We start from the raw sequence: 20,950 nt of genomic DNA on the forward strand, positions 1-20,950 counted from the left end.
GAAATATTTCCACGGTAAAATACTAACATCATCCCAAATAATAATTTCAATTGTATCTTTCTTATTTCAAATGTCACAAAATCAATTTATATGTTGATATTTCCTTGTTTTATCACCTTTGTCTACCCAAAGTTTGTAGTTGTAATGACCATAAGAGTTCTAGTTTGTGAGACTTAAACTCTAGAAACTTACCCTAAAACAAAACATCATAATAACAGTAAAGCAAGATTCACTGTACAGCATTTACACAAAAACCAGTATGTTTCAATAACAGACTTGTATATTCTAAATATCAACACAAAAACCAGTATGTTTCAATAACAGACTTGTATATTCTAAATATCCACACAAAAACAACTATGTTTCAATAACAGACTTGTATATTCTAAATATCAACACAAAGACCATTATGTTTCAATAACAGACTTTTATATTCTAAATATCAACACAAAAACCAGTATGTTTCAATAACAGACTTGTATATTCTAAATATCCACAAAAAAACCCAGTATGTTTCAATAACAGACTTGTATATTCTAAATATCCACACAAAAACCAGTATGTTTCAATAACAGACTTGTATATTCTAAATATCAACACAAAAACCAGTATGTTTCAATAACAGACTTGTATATTCTAAATATCCACACAAAAACCAGTATGTTTCAATAACAGACTTGTATATTCTAAATATCCACACAAAAACCAGTATGTTTCAATAACAGACTTGTATATTCTAAATATCAACACAAAAACCAGTATGTTTCAATAACAGACTTGTATATTCTAAATATCCACACAAAAACCAGTATGTTTCAATAACAGACTTGTATATTCTAAATATCCACACAAAAACCAGTATGTTTCAATAACAGACTTGTATATTCTAAATATCCACACAAAAACCAGTATGTTTCAATAACAGACTTGTATATTCTAAATATCCACACAAAAACCAGTATGTTTCAATAACAGACTTTTATATTCTAAATATCCATATCTTAATAATGAGAACATGTTGGTACGTACCCTTTTAGAGTTAGAGAGTTTGAGGAGTGCCAGACAGGTGTCCCTGGCCAGGATGAAGTCCGACTCTGTCAGAGGTCCCAGTAAGGATTCACCTTACAGCATTTACGCTAAAACCAGTATGTTTCAATAACAGACTTTTATATTCTAAATATCCATATCTTAATAATGAGAACATGTTGGTACGTACCCTTTTAGAGTTAGAGAGTTTGAGGAGTGCCAGACAGGTGTCCCTGGCCAGGATGAAGTCGGACTCTGCCCGAGGTCCTAGTCCCTCACTCACCATCACGTTGATGTTACTTCGTACCACTGTGTTATCAGCTCTGGAAATGCCATATATAGTTTTTCTCATCATTCTTTATAAAATACATCTAAGCAGACAAGTATTCCATTGCATAACATTGCAAATGAAGTCTGACACCATGCCACAGATATGGTGACAGGGCCAGAGGAAACTCGGACTACCCAGAGACCTTACATGTGGCCTGTAACATGCTGGGTGAAGGAATGCAGAGTTATTACACTGTAAATTTGATTTGAGTGCATTTCCAAATTTTAACAGATTACCACATTGATGAATTGGGACAGTCAAATTATTTTCTATTCCAAACAGTATATACATATAGAAAGTCAGGGCTTTTTCTCACTGGTTTAGGAAGGGTCCTTTTTGTCTCATTTTGGGAAGAAAATTGGTGAATTGGGAAAGATTTTTTGGGAATTTGGCTTTAAAATGAAATAATTCCAATTGGGAATGGGGCCCATTAACAGCCCCAGAAAGCCCTCAGAAAAATTAAGCCCTGAAAGTGCATTTAGTGCAATCATACATGATTTAGCACAATGCTTCCAGCACGAAAAGTGCTATTGAAAAATAGTCGTTAAAATATGTACGTTTATGGTAGTTATCCTCCAGATCAAAATTACCGTTCTCTTCCAGAGCCAGAGAAAACTCAAGCTTGTCTCTGGCGTCTCAATTATTGGGAAGTTGTTTAAAGGGAAAAGTTGACGTTAGACACACAAAAACTGGACAACACACTTTGGCATAAGTTCACCTGCCAGTAAGCTAACAATCAGATTTCTCCATTTTGTAAACTTATCATACCTCCAAACCTAAACTACCAAATTTGAGATTAATTTTTTACCAATCGGAGGCCTCTGTTCTAGAAACCAATGGAGACACCAATGTCCAGTATAGTTTTAAATGCAATTCCCCAATACCCTTACATAAGATGTGTGAAAGAAGTTTGTTCTTTAGAACATCGCCGTAAAATAACTTTTCATTAGACCTGAGTAACATACCCTGCTGCCATGGACAGAAGTAAGATTGCTGATCGGCTGTCCTCGGCTGATGTGTCTGGGATCTTGAGTGTGAAGCGTTCCCAAAGAATCTTCATCACAGTGCTGTTCAGGTCTCCTGTTTTCATCAGCTCCATCATCTACACAACAGGTTAAATTGACATTTTAATTTTTGATAATGTTATACATGTATCAATCATTGTTTACCTTTAAACATTAACTTTGACAAAACCTTGATTAAGTATAACAGTCTTGACTACTGTATTCATTTATACATCACTACTCTCATTTAAGGGAATCTTATCTCCATTATCGTGTATACTAAACTGCATTTTATCTTAAAAGAAATCCGGTGGAGTTTATAACAATATGGGAATTTTACTTTAGAGAAATCACCTTCCGAATTTCTGCAACAAAAACTTTCATGTTAACATACTGTAAAGATACATATTTTGGCGGTAATCTAATTTTAGCACTAGAAGCATTCTGCTAAATTATGATTGTGCTAATTGCATCTTCTATAAACTGTTTCTATATACATGTAAAGTGATTTTGGCAATTTGTCAATTCTTCAATGTGCTAATTTGTTTACATTTGGAGATATGGGAAAATTTGAGTGCACCAAATAATGTTTGTTTGAAGTATTCTTTCAATAGTAACGGGAAATATTTGTGTCATACCAAGCCTTCGAGTGAGGTAAGATCTCCTATGGTGACGCCATAGCTCAGTGCTGTCAGGTTCTTCACTATAGCTAGGGCACACGCTCTGAAATAAAAACATGTCACATTCAGAAACACTCTACTGTACAGCAGTCTGTTGAAGAAAGGACACACCAGACAAACAAGCACTTCATTGGGTCTTGTCTTCACGAGACCTGTAACTCAATTATCTCACACAGAGAGTTTACATAGAAATCACACTCATATTAGTTTCACCCCGTAAATGGTAGAGCAGACTTCCCATCATGACTCCCGTGATATTTTCTCACACTTTTGTGCTGCCCTCTGACTTTCCCTAGACCCTCGACACTTTCAGAACATTTACTTTTCTAGGTCCTTGACTACAGGAGGACCAGACTACTCATCATATGACATCTCCCTAATATTCTCTCCCTTACATGATACCCTCTGGCTTGCCTTAAACGGTAAACCCCTTATGATTTTTGAACCTGTACATTACAAAGTTCTACATCCTTGCCCTCTGACCTTTGACTGTTGCCTTCAGGAGACAGATACATCTTTTTGTAGGCATCAACAACAGCATCCTTGACACCAGATTCCTTCGACCAGATAAGTGGCAACATGCGTCGTACTCCCTGCATGGCTGAGGATAGACCAAACTTAAACCCAGTCACAAAGAAATCTACAGCGCCTAGAACATCTGATACGTTCTCCGATCCCAACAGGCGACAGATGATGGGAAAGGCTTTTTCAGTTTCCACTCCAAAGGCAAGTGTGTCCTGTTGGAAAAAGATACATATAATGTAATACATAATGGTCATAGCAGGACAACCATTTTCACCAGAAATGATGAAATTTCACAATTTCTTGTTTTAAATAAAAGGCACAACTCCTTAAAATGCTAAGAAAGCAAATGAAAACATGCACAAGATATTGTTAGATTGGGAGAGTGGTGTGATGGAAATTGCATGGGTAACACTATACACCTCCCCTAAATAAAATGGCGGGGCATCAAAATTAGACATTTGCTTACCACAAAGTACAAGATGAGGATTAACAGTATAGCACCTACTACTTACCCTTAAGTACCAAACAAGCACCTGCTGCTTGGACATGTCACTGACTGCCCCACATTGGTCCTCAGACATTTGACTGTGGATAGCGTCTTCAGACAATTCTAGGTTAATGCTCTTCTGCCCTATAAAACATGTTCACATTCACACATTCATGTAGTCATTGAAAATATCCTTATCCATAGTGTGTTCACCCAGTTAGTCACTGAAAATATCCTTATCCATAGTGTGTTCACCCAGTTAGTCACTGAAAATATCCTTATCCATAGTGTGTACACCCAGTTAGTCACTGAAAATATCCTTATCCATAGTGTGTACACCCAGTTAGTCACTGAAAATATCCTTATCCATAGTGTGTACACCCAGTTAGTCACTGAAAATATCCTTATCCATAGTGTGTTCACCCAGTTAGTCACTGAAAATATCCTAATATCCATAGTGTGTACACCCAGTTAGTCACTGAAAATATCCTTATACATAGTGTGTTCACCCAGTCAGTATTTGCTATTAATGCTGATGAACACATTTTTCAAATAATCCATTTTTCAAATCTAAAGCACAATATTTAAATCCTTTAAAATTTATGATTTTTAATGTTAATCATTAAATAAGATAAAAATGGGGATAGTTATATTTCCATTCTATTGTGTACTAATTAAAAAAGCATTTGATAAAACATGTTTGAATTTTAAAGACTCTAGTAAGTCAACCCTCTATTTCTATGCAAACAAGATTGTCTAGTGGGTTGTTATCATTTTTTTGGAAAAATTATTTCTGGTTCATCCTGAGCTCCTTGGGATTTATCATAGAAATAAGCGACATTTTGATTCCCTGACAGTTCCGAATGAGTTTGTTCTAGCAAAATTTGGTGATGATCGCTTAAGGTTGCTGTTTCACAGCACCTAAAAATCCAACTTTGATCAGTATGAATTTGATGAAATACTCACTGAGGAACAACTTTTTAAGACACTGGATGATATTGGTACCATCTTCCTGACTTGATTCTTGTGAATCCGTTCTGTTCAATAAAGCAACAAACTTATTACATGTACACTTGTTTGTTAAAAGTAAAAACGTCTTTAAAGATATCAAAGTATTTTTTTCAAATATTACTTGAAAAGAAGTATAAAATAGCAAGTTGGATCAGACTTCAATAAACTTCACATCATATCTGTTATCATGGGTTAATATCAGATGTAACTCTGGAAGTAAATGTTTGTTTGGCCAAAATGAAGCATTCACACATCTTTTTTGTAATCGATCACATTTGGAAAAAGATCAAATCTTGGTGTTTTGTTGCTTAAACAAATTCATAAATCCTACTTTCCCCCTTCCCTCAAAATGACAAATTCATTTACACCAGTAAAATTGCTAGCTTTGACAAGATTTTGATCATGTCTTCATTGAATTTTCTTTGAGAGACAACAATAGTATTATAGTAGCATAATATAGCTTGAAATTTATTTTCAAAATCAACAAAACTTTATTGAGCTGTGACATAATATTGAACATGGAAATAAATGTGAGATTAGATGTGTTGTACAACCTTTCACTCTCCTGTGAAGCCTCCTTAGAAGAATCTGGGTAAGTCATCACCATAGCTGTCATCAGTTTGTGGGTAGCACACCACTTTTCTTCCTTCAGAAGGGACATAACTCTTGCTGTTACACTATAAAACACGAACCAATTTTATTTCATTTTGACTGGACAATCTTACAATGTTAAATATGTTTATAGAGCGAAGTCAGGCGACCTACAAATGATTATAAACCAATTTTTGTTCTTTCAATTAAGCTCAACCTCACCAGGTTTGTCCCAATTTTACAATGAAAAAATCTAGTGCATTAATGAATATAGTCCAGGATGCAGTTCGATTTGATAGCTTTAGCAAGGACTTGAGTTAGACTTAAATGTACATCATTTTTTTCCCTGTAAAATGTCTGACCAGAGATGTATACCACACACCTGTCCAGATTGTCCTCGTCCGTTATTACAGCATCTGAAGTTTTGATTTGTTTTTGTGATCCTTCCTCCTCCTCGTCTCCAGATTCTGCCTTCTCTGTGTCCTGTGATTCTCCTTCGTCAAGCAGAGCCTCATTTATCTTGATCTCCATTGTTTGCCATTCAGTCTCCAACTTTTCCATCATTGGGTTACCTATCAGACAGGATGCAAAGACACTAGCCAATATCACAACATAAAAGTAAATCTACAACAGGTAGGAGTATAAATATGCATTTAACTACTATAAGGTCACCTCCAAATGCAATGTAGGTTATAAATTCAATCATAATAGCAGAACTGATCTTGGCGATTTGAATTGTTTAAAACTGCAAAATTCATGACCATCAAACAAAAATTGTAAAGTCAATTTGTAGGCCATTAATTCATTTGACCTTAGTATCAATACAAGAGGCCCAATGTGCCTGTATCGCTCACCTGGCTCTACAGTAACTTTGAAGTTGATTGAGGTCATTTCTAAAGATACTATGTTGATTACCTCTTTATTCAAATATCATTGTAAGCTAGTTTTATTTATATTAAAAATTTTCTAGTCCTTCATTCCAGCATTCTATTGACCTAATATCAGGTCTTGCAGGCTCTTGGCTATCGCAAAATTATTGCTTACAGATTTAAGCCGATTTCACCCATGTGACCTTGAATGAAGGTCAAGGTCATTTATTTTAACAAACTTTGTAGCCCTTCACCCCAGCATGCTACAGGCCCAATATCAAGTCCCTGGGACTCTTGGTTATTGAGAAAAAGTCGTTTGAAGATTAAAGCCTATTTGACCCATGTGACCTTGAATGAAGGTCAAGGTCATTTATTTGAACAACCTTTGTAGCCCTTCACCCCAGCATGCTACAGGCCCAAAATCAAGTCACTGGGCCTCTTGGTTATTGAGAAGAAGTCGTTTGAAGATTAAAGCCTATTTGACCCATGTGACCTTGAATGAAGGTCAAGGTCATTTATTTGAACAAACTTTGTAGCCCTTCACCCCAGCATGCTACAGGCCAAATATCAAGTCCCTGGGACTCTTGGTTATTGAGGAGAAGTCGTTTGAAGATTATAGCCTATTTGACCCATCTGACCTTGAATGAAGGTCAAGGTCATTTATTTGAACAAACTTCGTAGCCCTTCTCCCCAGCATGCTACAGGCCCAATATCAAGTCCCTGGGCCTCTTAGTTATTGAGAAGAAGTCGCTTGAAGATTATAGCCTATTTGACCCATGTGACCTTGAATGAAGGCCAAGGTCATTTATTTGAACAAACTTTGTAGCCCTTCACCCCAGCATGCTACATGCCCAATATCAAGTCCCTGGGCCTTTTGGTTATTGAGAAGAAGTTGTTTGAATGAAAAAGTTGACGCCGGACGGCCGGACGGACGACGGACGCCGCACCACGGCATAAGCTCACTTGCCCTTCGGGCAGGTGAGCTAATAAACTAAAGAGATTTGTATTCAATCAGAATATTTTATGAATTTTTATGTAAATGAGTATCGGGCTTCTAATTCTTGTGGTACAAACCTTGCCCACCATTCTCCACATCCTCTCTCATCATCTGTTTCAACTTCTCAGCTTCACTTTCATAACTCTGTTCCAGTTCTTTGACTGAAAACTGAATTGTACACAGAAATATCACTTCAGGATCAGTAATTAAGGTAAGTATGCATGTACCAGGTATAAAAATGCAAATTTCACTTTCAAATTGGTATAAAACTAATGAGGGCTATTCCAGTAAAATATCTACCCCACCCAAGGACTCCAGTTTTTATAAAGAATTCTTTTTGATAATTTCCTTTATATGTAATAGAACTAAGAAGTAGGAAACCGAACCATGGACAGAAGTGATTCATTCTGGAGTCCTGGGGTCAGGTAGATGTTTTAATGGAATAGCCCTGATAATGTTTCATACTGATAGTGAAAGATTGTTCAACATATAGGAGATTGCCTGAGAGAGAATACATGCTGATCTGATACTGTTTTACCATGCTTTAGTGTGCAAATAACTGACACATGTGTTATTTCAATGATAATCTTGTCAAGTTAAACTAAAAAAATTCAACATGACAGTAAATTTAACACATTTCCTCAATACACATAAGAAATTGAAGTTACTATCTAAGAGCGCTGTGCATTTTAAAACAAAAATGATCAATACTTCATGCAGAAGTTTATATAGGGCCCAGTAAGGAATAATCTGGGTATGGTCCAAACAAATTGATGTTTATTGGGTGCTGTTACTAGAATAGTTAAACATGACCAATTAAGTAAACAGTAAAAAGTGAATTGTTAAATTTTTGAGGCAATCTGGCTTTTTTCTTCTACCAGATTGAAATAAAATTATCAAATGGTCTTTGTGTGAGCCAATTCTAAAGGAAGGGGAATTTGGGAAAAGTAGACACATACCTTGGCTGCGTATGGGTTGCATTTGAACAGGTTGGTGATCAACTGAAGGGCCTGTTTGCGGACCGAGCTGGACTTGTCCTGGAGTCGGCCGACAACCAGAGTGGTCAGGCTGACCTGTCGACTCAGTGGAAGGCACTGGAAAGTCATGTCATAAGGTTATACAAATCTATGATGGGTCAGTCCATGTAGAAGTGAAGAAGAAAGCAAAGTTTAAATAAATGTCACTGTAGATATTTCTTATCCACCTTTCCTATCTTCTTACCCGAGGTATTTCTATATTACAAATAATACTTCAGAATTATTCTTCTAAGCATAAGTTAATTAGTTTTTTTTATAGTGAAAACCAATTATCAAGACTCATTTTTGTCCTCAAGTTATTTGAATCAGAATTGTAAAAGGAAGCATCTGTCAAAATTAACTGGTTTTTTTTTTGTCTGTGACCAGTTTTTCTCACTTATGTATCAAAAAGTATGATTTTGACTTTTGAAAAAGATTAATAACTTTTTTTTACCATACATGTACATTTACCTTTTCATTTACGATTGCTATCCAGATCTGCAGACATTTGCTCCTGACGTAGGCATTAGTGTCATGGACATGATCCTGTAATACAAAACCAAATATATAAAGCAGACTTCTAAGATATTTGAAATTTACTACAAGAGATATGGTCCTGGCTGTCACTTTATAAAACAAAAATTACAGTATACTAAGTAAACTGAGAAGATTTTTCCTTATGATTCTATTTATAGAAGTGGTAAGCTGGATATTGACCTGATATCCTTGAACTATAAACTGATATCATGGACTTGGAGCTAGTCTATTAGTAAAGTCAAACATCATTTTCTCAAAGTCTTTGGAGTCGTGAAAAACAACTTCCGAGATATCCAGAGTATTCGAGGTAAACTGAGTATATAATATATATTTACTTTTTATTGTTAGAAGTGGTTTTTATTTTGAGTTAAGCAGATAACAAAGTTTGACTCAATACAAGGGAAATTACAAGCTACAGAGCAAGAACCCCAATATTAAAAACTGATTTTCAAGTGCTTGCAGAAAAAAGTTAACAAGCATGCTGAAGCAGTACATGTTCCTTACTGACTAAAAAAAAGTAACAGTGACCTTGACCCAAAAACACTGAAACTCGAACTTGATCTATAGCTACTAATACTGAAGTTACATACTGAGAAAGTGCGGAAAACTGAGAGGACAGACAGACGGGAAAGAAACCTATAGTCCCCCTCTCCCTCCCTGGTTTCACCGACAGGGGACTAACAAACTATGAATATATAAAATCGGGCAGTGTTCAGTGTACAAGTTACTGTTGCTCTCACCTCCAGATTGTCGAGGAACTGATCACGTGTTGCCTTGGTTTTGTCGTCCAAACTGTCCTTGTTGAGAACCTTCATCAGTATCTCCCCGATCACACCTAACACACAGTTCCTCATGATGTACGGCTCACTGTCCAGGTGACACAATAACAGACTCATATTGGGCAGAACATAAGCTGGGATCCTGTCAGCAATCTCCACCAGGAAGGTGGAGCAGTTACGAGTTCCTGAGGAATCTTTCGCTGCATCCTCTGGGGCCAGACGTCCTATTTCCCTGTAACAATGTAGAAGTGGAATATTTACAGAAATTATCCCTATTCAAGACTACAAAAATTCTCATCTATCCTAAAAAGTGTACCTATGGTACCTAATGAAATCTTTGGAAAACATAAAGCTGCACATCAATTGTTATTTTATAAGCTTTTTCAATGAAGGTGTAATAATATTGGGAGCAAGTTGTTTTTTAACAATGCTACATAACCAGTCTGATGATGTTTGCTTGCTCTTGAAATGTCCTTTTGAGTGGTTAACTGTAAGCATATAACAAGAGTTGTCTGAAGACAACATAGATCGCCGAGTGGGATGAAATTCGGAAATAGTTTTTTTCAAAAGCAGGTCAAATGTCATGGTCAAGGTCAGTAGGTCCACAAATGTAGCACCAATTATATGAAGGCCTTGTCAAAAGGAACTCATACTGGTATGTAAAACATATATTGTAATGTACGATTAACATACTGTGGCCACGGTTAAAGTTTTTAAATGTAGGTCAAAGGTCAAAGTCAAGGTCAGCAGGTCCACAAATGTAGCTGCTAGCACCAATGGAATGGCCTTGTCACAAGGAACATAATATATATTGAATATCTGTAAACTGTTTCCTTATTAGTATTGACATAACAGTTTTATAAAGACTGTAGCCTAGTTGTCTATGGATGCTGATGATGCTGACAGTATACCAATACTTTCCCTGGACCTCATCCCAGCGAGCTAATTAATAGGAATAAATTTTGGATTGGCTATTCAACAAGGACTGTATTCAATAAATATGATGAGCTTATTGGCTGGCAGAATCTTAATTCAGATTAACAGATTTTTTAGAGTCTGTTACAGCTCCACTATTGTGCCTGGAAAATAATTTTTATACATTTACCTTGTTATTTCACACAGAACAGTTTTCACTCCAAACTCCTCAGTAATGACCTGTAGCGTCTGGGCCAGGGGAACCGCAAGATGTTCAAAGTGCTGGACCAGCTGTACCAACTTTAGACTGCAACCTGGGAATGGTATTAATACATCTTTACCTAACTTTCAATTAATTAGATATATTCTCCCAGATATGACACTTTATCACAGACAGATTTAATTAAGTCTTTATACAGAATGATGGCCAATAGTAAGATGTGTGTTGTCACCAAATACAAATATTATGGCAATGCTCATGCCTAGAGAAAGTTTCGCTGTTCACACATTTTTCGAAATACATCCAATACGAAATACATCATAGTATTGTCATTTTTTAGATGATTTTCAAAACAATGTTATGAACGAAAAATGGTCAACTTCTTATCAATTTTCAACCATTGAAATATCAATCAAATCTCTAACACACAAATTATTACAGAGTGAATAAATACCCAAACTGTGGTTGTAGCTTTTCACCATGACAGCCAGGATGCGATTCATCACCTGTCTTGTTTCCATTGCAGAGGCATATGACATTCCAGGATTTTCGAACAATTTGTAACAACAATTTGTAACCAAGCTGAAAGAAACAAAAGAGGCATCACTCTTCCATTCAACCACCATCATAAGAGGAATAAAAGTAGTGAATGTATCACAAGTTTTTTCTTCCAAGATTTTTTCTTTTCTTTTGAGGATATAATTGGAACAAAGTTTACTCAGTATTCCAGTAAAACATCCATCTTATCCCTACAAGACTCATTCTTTTTTAATGCTACTCAAATTGCAGAGAAGCAAGAGGCCATGTGAGCCCTTTAAAAAGTTTGGGATTGGGTCATGTGTCCACAGATGGTGAACCATTTTATAGTGTTATCTCACTGAAATGTCATAACTCAATCCTGAACACGACAACATGACATTCCGCCCTGTTACTGCTTTATGATCTGGGTCATACTTGACAAATTCTTCGTCTGGAATGGGTGGGTCCCACAGTCTGTGCAGGTTGAGTGATACAAGATGCAGCAGGGCCTTAAGTCCCACTCCACGCTCCTCGTCCCAATCCATCCCTGTGCTTGCTTTCTTCATCTTGCTGGTCTTAGCCCGGCCCTACAAAAGAAAAAATACAACAAAATCATAGAACTTGGGCAGATAAATCTGCATCTAAGACAGAAATATTTTTTATGCATAAGAGCAAAGTGAGCAGGGGCTCACATAGATACCCAACTCATCATACCTTGTACACCAGCTTTTTATTTTGAAGCCTTTGACATTTAATCTTGACCAATGACCACTGAAATCTTTTCCGGTGTGGAATTTTATGTTTGAATATTATGAATTGAATATAAACAAAATTTGTCAAGTGGTTCATGAGATATCTTGTCCACAAGCTTATCACAGACAGAAGTGATTGTAATATACCCCCATTAACAAAGTGGAGGGTGGATGATGGAATATAATCAGAAGTCAAAAAAAAAGAGAAAAAAAAAAGAAAGAAATTAAATAAAACTGATCATTGATGATGATTTTGAACAAGCAATTAATTGAAAATTTCTGGAAGTGCTCACAAATCTTTGGCTTCGCATATTTTTGTAATGTTACAGAGAAGTAGTTGATGTTATATTATACAGATACATTCATTGGTCATTTACAAGTGATTTAGGAGATTTAAACATTAAACAACAGTTAAATGCTTTGTTTTAAAATATTGATAACAAAGGCTAAGACTTGTAATAAATGTTCTCGAGATGTACATAAATTTTCTACAAAAGCGCAATTCTGTGACAAATTTAGAAAACCAATTATAATTGATAATCTTTGATATAAATAGCTGGTATACTCATTCCACAATATTGACAAGAGAGAAGCATGAAAGCTAGTTTCTGCTTGAAATAGAAAATCTTATTATGACCCATCTTCAAGATATATTAATAATCAAAGTACTGGAAGTACTGTAAACGAACATTATTGTTTAATGCAAAATCAGTAATCTTCGAAGTTTTAAGTTGATAAATTTACTGATATCGGTTAAGGAATTAATTGCAAATAATTTGAAATGTTTGCAGCTGTTCTGATTTGATTGTACACATGCATGTTTCTGTAAGGTCCTAATTGAAATTGGAAGTTTGTTGATCTATCTTGGATCGATGAAAATAAAAGATGTCTTCTTTCTTTCGGGAAGGCATCATCAGTTATAATACAGCCAGGACTCTGTGACCTTATTGATGCCAACTTCTAATATGCACTAAATTTAGGCTAGTTCCATCGTTAGTTTGGCATACATAGTTGTATTTCAACTTAATATGATGAAACACACATAAAGAATTACTGAAAACCAAAACCAGAGCTGCTAATCAAGGCCCGAATTAAGAATTATTCTATTGAAACTGTACTCAAGCATTTATGGTACTTCAAAACAAAAAAACCTGACTCCTTTTGTTCAGGAATCATTTGATGTTAATAAATCTGTATATGAGAAGATAAACTTCTGGTATAATTACAGTATTGTAAACAATGTGATAAAGAATAATAACCAGATAAAGACTATCTTCATCGAATAATTCAGCAAACAGGAAAAGAAAACTTCAAGATTCATTTTCAACTTCAAACCTGATCACAAAGATTACAGTCCATTCGATGGGACGACACATTCCCTATTTATTGTCCTTTTCCAATGTTGATCATCCAATCATACTGAACCACACAATTCAGCAATGTAATTGCACAAATCACACCTTTATGTGGAGAGAACATTTTTGGGGGTGTTATAATATTCCATAACTGTATGCAAATTGTGAAGCATTCCATATCTATAACTATATATATACAGTACTGTATATATTTACACATATCAAAATTGGAATGACACGGGAGATTTGCAAGTTTAATCATCAGTCATGGGAGGTTGATGTAAAATGTTATATTTACCGGGGTAATTAGTAATTTTGAGAATATATTTATGAAGCTCTATTCTGTACATTCTACCAGTGCTTAGAGAATGGACACAATTATATGTTCTCCAATGTCAAAATTAATCATATGTAAAATATTAAGGGTTTATTCGCCATTCTAGGCCTGATTGCCGTCATAGTAAAATTACCAAAATGGACTTGAAATCAATATTTTTAAGAGAATGATCTATGACTTGAATATTTCATAAAAATAATGTAATACATCGTTTATTCACTTCATTCAGATCTTCAGACACCATATAATTTGTGAAGTCATTTATAGAAATATATGAACCATTTTGTTATTGATTTATAGTTCACACAAGTAAGCACTAGATGTAAGCAGTAAGTATATGTACTGCTATCTACTGGCATGATTTTGAGTACAGTAAACTACACTCGCTTTGTGGATATTGACAGGATAACATATATTTACATACTAATTCAATTTTAGAATTGTAACTGCAATCTTGTAACAGCATGGCACAAATAGTCATCTGAACATTTGTTGTATTTTCAGTTTATCAATTCATTGATTACTCCGTGTTTGAAGTATGGTGTAGTGAGAATTTCAAGTCTTGATCATGACTTGATGAAAATTTTAAATTAACAAATTATTAAAATGAATTTGTTTGAAAAATAACACAAGTTCCACAGCAATATCATATAGAGAATCAATCACAATATATCAAAAGTTATAAAACTACAAATAACAATTAACGGCTGAATATCAAATTAAGTGAATATCACAAGTATTTTTGCATTTGTTTTTAGATAATCCGGATTTCCGTTTTCCGGCTTAAAAAAAAACGAGAAGTATTTTAATTGCCGTTATAGTTGAATTACAAAAATGGACCTGAAATCAGTATTAAAAAAAAAGAATGATCTATGACTTGAACATTTCATAAAAATAATTTTATACATTGTTTATTCACTTCATTCAGATCTTCAGACACCGCATAATTTGTGAAGTCATATATAGAAATATATTAACCATTTTTGGTATTGATTTATAGTTCACACAAGTAAGCACTAGATGTAAGCAGTACGTATATGTACCGCTATCTACCGGCATGACTGAGTACAGTAAACTACACTCGCTTTGTGGATATTGACAGTATAAAATATATTTACATACTAATTCAATTTTAGAATTATAACTGAAATCTTGTAACAGCATGGCACAAATAGTCATCTGAACATATGTTGTATATTGAAAAATTATTTAGGTAAATATTAACTCATTTGCTTGACTTTTAGAATTGTAACTGGAATCTTGTAACAGCATGGCACAAATAGTCATCTGAACATGTGTTGTATATTGAAAAATTATTTAGGTAAATATTAACTCATTTGCTCGACTTTAATTTTCAATTTATCAATTCATTGATTACTGTGTTTGAAGTATGGTGTAGCGAGAATTTCAAGTCTTGATCATGACTTGATGAACGTTCTAAATTAACAAATTATCAAAATGAATTTGTTTGAAAAATAACACAAGTTCCACAGAACAAAACAAAATTAATGGCTGAATATCAAATTAAGTGAATATCACAAGTCTTTTTGCATTTGTTTTTAGATAATCTGGATTTCCGTTTTCCGTCTTTGAAAACAAAATACATAGACGTATTGCATAGTAAACGTAGCCATATGTACATATGTAACAGCTGATTTCAATCAGATTGACTTAACATGAACTTAACACCGTCTCAGTAGTTCGTCACAATCGAAAATTTGATCGTGAATTCGGTATTTTGCAAATTCTTTCAAAATACTTCCAGGTAAAGGAAAAAAATGCATATGGTCTCTATACACACACCAAAGATTAATAGATCCTATATTGGGTCCATTCTCTCGTTAAAATATCGATTTGGGTCCACTATCGGCCATTTCGGTAATTCAACTCTAACGACAGTCGGGCCGCGATTCGCAAATGAAAAATTAATTTAAAATTCGTAAACCTCTAATATTTTACCTATGATACAATTAGGCATTGAAAAACATATATGTGGGTCAATTCTCTGAAAATAATGCCAATTTATATTATAATTAAGCCCCATTTTTCTTCGTTTCGGTATTTCCAAGTCTGCTTCACCTGTGGTCCGTTTCAGTAAATATTCTAGACTTTGCCAAAATAAAAACAAGCTATATAATTGTTCATTTTAAACATGCCAACTGCCAACCACACGTATCTAAAAATGTTATTGTTGATATCATCTGAATATTGCCGTAGTTATCTGTCACTTCGATTGTAAACCCATTGCCAAAGTCATGGAAGAATCGACCAATCAAATTGGTTTAACGTTTGAATTCCGTAATCTTGCAGTTACCTCCCTTACAACAGTAAATACGTTCCAAGTATCGCCTACAACAACCAATCCCGTGCACATGGCAACAAGATATTATCATTTGCATTTGATTTATTGGTCGTTTTCGTCAAAGGAAAATGGAATATGGAAATTGATGACAATGTTAACGCTATGACCAGTCACCCTGACCACAAATGCCACCTAGTATCTACAGTACCTTTCTCGCAAACATGTACAGTAACATACAATGATCGTCTCGTACCTATAGTATGATACAATGTATCGTCTCGTATGCCGTTATTGATATATTTTTTTTTCTAAATTATACAAATACTCATCTAGTTGATAATGATGTAACATTCTAGAATATATATATTACACATTTAAGTAAATCGCGGACATATTTGCAGACCTATGCTATAATGTCAGCCGTTTTGGAATGAACACGGAAGAGCAAAACTTTCTAAACATCCTGAGACGAATGCGCCTGCGCAATTTTTGTTTACATAAATATATTGACCTGGAGTTATTCGAAAAGTTCAGGTTCATTTAGTCTTCACATTTCGCTAGCGTTATGTATTTCTCAAATCGTATGCATCTTGAAAACATCTACTGAATACATTTCAACATTTTCGGTAAAACTACTACATAAAACGAAGATGTTTTTGCCAGTAAATTATTTGAAGCGTAAGGCTTGGGGGCAGCCATATTTCATTGAAACAGACAGTAGATGGCGTATTGGTGAATGTGGCTACCAAATATGGTCATATTTCTCAGTCCAGTTCTTGATGGCAATAACCGAACATTAATGTTCGTTTAAAAACAATCATGCTGGATATTAATAAAACGATATTTCCCCTACCAGCCGGCGCTAAAAATTATAAGTGACCTTGACCCTGACCAAAAAATCATGAAACTCAAACATGATATGTAGCTATTTATACTGAAGTTACACACCAACTTTCACCAACATACCTTGAAGCATGGCTGAGAAAAGCGTGGAAAACTGATTGGACGGACGGACAGACAGACAGATGAATGGAGAGGAAACCAATAGTTCCCCCATGTTTTACCAGTAGGAACTCATAACTATTCATAAATATCTACCTTTGCATTAACTAACTGTGTTGCACTTGGTTTGGAGTCATCAGCATCCAACATTTCCATGTACTGACACAGAAGGTAGCACACCATCTTGACCATGTTAAGGCTGTTCCGTTTTTCCTCCGCAACTGGGGGTTCATCTTCCAGAATATTTGCAAGGTCATTTGACAAGGATTTTGCAACTAAACAGAAAAATAAATCACTATCATTTCCAATTCTTAACAGCTTGGGACCAAAAAATGATGTCAATATTTCAGACAAGAGTATCATCATCGGTACAAAGCTCGCCTCACATTGTATACCTCATAATAGAATTAGGGGGTGAGTTTACCTACTGGAAACTATATTGCAATACATGCATACCGATATTTTAAGGAAAAAATATTTCAAGGCGGGGTCTCCTTGTAGTAGTTGAATTCTACCTCACTGAACAACATACAGGAAGCCTTTCACCTGCCATCCAGAGCAATTAGGGTAAAGTGTCTTGCCTAAGGACACAACCATGACAGTGCATACTGGCTCTTTTCTCAGCTTCCCAAGAAACACAAACCGACACAGGTAGGAAGCATCGAACCATGCACCTCGGATTTTCACGAGGTTACATGGCTGGCACCCACAGAGCTATTGGCTTTTGGCAACAAAAATTATAATTGAAATATCATATTCTGAACAAGACTTTTTTCCATACTTAACATCCTTTTTTTAAGATTAGCAGATTCTACAAATGTTGCCAAGTACGTATACCACTACACGAAACACATGAGTCATGGAGTCAAATTTGGATTCCTAAACACCACTGAAAGTTGGGAGATCTATCAATCAAGCTTAGAGCTAGATAACTTACTGGTATATATGAATTTGATTTCTGAAATAATTGATACACAGTATTTTTATTTCTATATCGGTAAAACATTGTGTAAGACTTACTATTCACAACAAGTTCCCAAGCATCTTCCTTCAATTCATGGGCAAGATCTCTTTGTAGACTAAAAATAACAAATTAATTGACATAAAATCATGTGATATTTATATCTTATTTTAGCATTAAGTTATGTACATTTAAAAAAAAAATTAGGGTTATTTGAAAACATAATACATGTACATCTCTAAAGCAAGTCAGTAAGAAATTATTTAAAAGCATGATCCATTTCATTTCCTATTTCTGCTCTTCTTGGTTCTTACTATATGTTCTTTGGTACACCCCTTCATTAAATACATCAAAAAATGAACTGCATTTCCTTATCCTCCAAAAAATTCCTTTTTACTGCTGTAGTGGTACGTGTAAATGTATATACGTTCTTAATACGTTTTCTTAACTTATTGAATATAAAATGCTATACTTTACCACAGAACACTGAACAAAACATCAAAATTTTCCAGAATTACACGAGCTCCATGAGTCCGTAAGTTTGTCTTCAGTTCTGTAAAGAAAAAAGTTTATCTTATTTCAATAGTTGTGAATTATCATAAGTCACAATGACATTTTAGATGTAAGAAATAAAATGTGGTCAAAACTTCAAAAATACAGTATTATTACTGCTAATGTTGCCATAGGTAATGGGCTAGGAGCATCTTCTGCATTTTATTATCACATCCAGTTAAAACAATCAGGATGAGTTCTATATTAGTATGGCATATAAAAAGGACAATAGCCAGCTGGTATACTAGAGATTTTCCTACAATAGAAACTGGGTCCGTTAAAAGGACTCATTCCCCTAAAAAAATCTTATGAAAATTCCCAATTTGCCACTGAAAAATTCTCAATTTTGAAGTCACTTTTGAATGATTAAGTTTATCTACAAAAACCTTTACTAAGGTACTTTTGAAAAATAAAAAATCAGCTGTAGATAACAAAATGAAATCAAAAATAACAAAGGCAATATTCATCAAAGAATTTTTTTTTAGTTTTCTCAATGTCACATTTTGTCGCGTAGAAATTCCCAATTCAATGTACCCCGAGATTCAGTTGGAAATTTGTAGGAAAATCCCTGTATACATTTACATGAAGAATGCCCTAAATGAATTTCAATAGATTGACTTACCATGTAAAGCCCCTGGTAACTCTCTAGGTGACAACACCTCATCAACAACAAACTGAGACACATTCGTCTTGTTCAGCAGGTCGTCTCGAGCGACAGGGATAAGGAATTCAAACGTCATGATTGCTGTAAAACAATAGTTAAGCTGCAGGGTTTGAAATTAAGCTTGCATTGACATACAATGAACAACATATTCAAGATACAGATACCTGAATTATATGGGTAAAACGCAAACAGCTTGCCATAGACAATGATCTGAAAAATGTTCATTACAAAAAAAGCATGCAATATTTCAAATCATTTCAAAGTGCTCACCAGCGTTGATTGTGCTTTTTATCTTTACAATAATTTCAGATTTTGCAACAATATATATATGTTAACTTATATATGATAAGTTGTATTTTCAATGTTAGTTCACATATGCTAGGGTTTGTACAGATCTAATATACCGGTATGTCAAATATCAGCAAAAAATTAAGATTGCCCACTTAGTAAAGGGAGATAATTAAGTATTTTTGGTGTGATCAATAAGTTTGATAAAATAAAGCAATACTAGCTGTTATATGCAGATTGAAATGAAACAACAATTTAATACATCACAATCACTTTAATTAATCTAGGCTATGAATAGATTTCTCACAATAATTTTGAGCATATAATTATGAAGAAATTCACAAATTACACATGAAAATTTTTGAATTTTGGATTCTTCCAATCATTTTAATGCATCAAATCAAACTTTTTTTGTAATCTTAAAGGAACAAACTTTTTTTTAGCTCTAATATACAAACAAACTTTTTCCCCAGTGAAAACTGCCAACAAATTATAATGCTATAAAATAATGTCTTTTGCTTTTACAAAATTGTGTTACAAATCTGAGTATAAGTTTACGATGCTGTTTCAGAAGCTTTAAGAATATCAGTTTGTTAGAATAGCGTTGAGTAAATAATCGTGACCTAACAATACACATATTCATTGAAACTCTGTACTCTAGCCCTACAACACAGATGGTGTCAGCACCAGAGAAAACTCGGGCTAAGATCTGTAATTACGTACAGTACTAAAATGAAAATTTTGGTACGAATTGAAAGTTGATGGCACAGGTACTTGGGGCCAGGAACTAAAGTTATAATGGAATTGTCCAATTTTAATTTGTAACATCATTTCTTGTCTATTTATGCACCGATACAACATTGGAATCGATTATATAGCGCGTTTAAAAAAAACACCCGTTTCTGGTTGTTAGTTCCTGACCCCAAGTACCTGTGGTTGGTGGTACGTATACGTTGGCGCGATATCACTGGATAAGTGGTACAGTATACATATATTAATAAAACCTCATCGGCCACATACAAATTCTTTCAGAAGAATGATACTTGAATTCGTATGTCCTTACCAGTTGTCAATACAAGACATCAACAATCTTTGAGTCTTTCTAGTTCCTCTGGCTCGTTCGAAGTTTCCGCCTTTTATCTAGTAGCCAATGAAATCAAAGAATAGCACTTGGTCCTGGATTGATTTTCATTTATTACTTTTGGAAAAAAAATATGATGCGTGACTTAA

General features: G+C 34.6%; 1 protein-coding gene across 1 annotated transcript; it reads right to left on the reverse strand.

Moving 5' to 3' along the window:
- Positions 1–1,216: 1,216 nt before the first annotated feature.
- LOC117321102 (condensin complex subunit 1-like) lies at positions 1,217–20,865 on the reverse strand (the record flags this gene model as incomplete). Its single annotated transcript, XM_033875572.1, has 20 exons — positions 20,784–20,865; positions 19,391–19,513; positions 18,694–18,769; positions 18,276–18,334; positions 17,352–17,530; positions 11,943–12,094; positions 11,443–11,570; positions 10,959–11,082; positions 9,815–10,085; positions 9,009–9,083; positions 8,481–8,615; positions 7,599–7,689; positions 6,038–6,227; positions 5,619–5,741; positions 5,020–5,090; positions 4,079–4,197; positions 3,525–3,778; positions 3,000–3,084; positions 2,323–2,459; positions 1,217–1,349 (listed from the first exon to the last, which is right to left on the reverse strand). Coding segments are annotated over exons 2-20 (2,520 nt in total), but the record flags the coding sequence as incomplete, so codon positions are not given.
- Positions 20,866–20,950: the final 85 nt, after the last annotated feature.

This window comes from Pecten maximus, unplaced genomic scaffold, assembly GCF_902652985.1.
Source record: "Pecten maximus unplaced genomic scaffold, xPecMax1.1, whole genome shotgun sequence".
Lineage (NCBI taxonomy): Eukaryota > Metazoa > Mollusca > Bivalvia > Pectinida > Pectinidae > Pecten > Pecten maximus.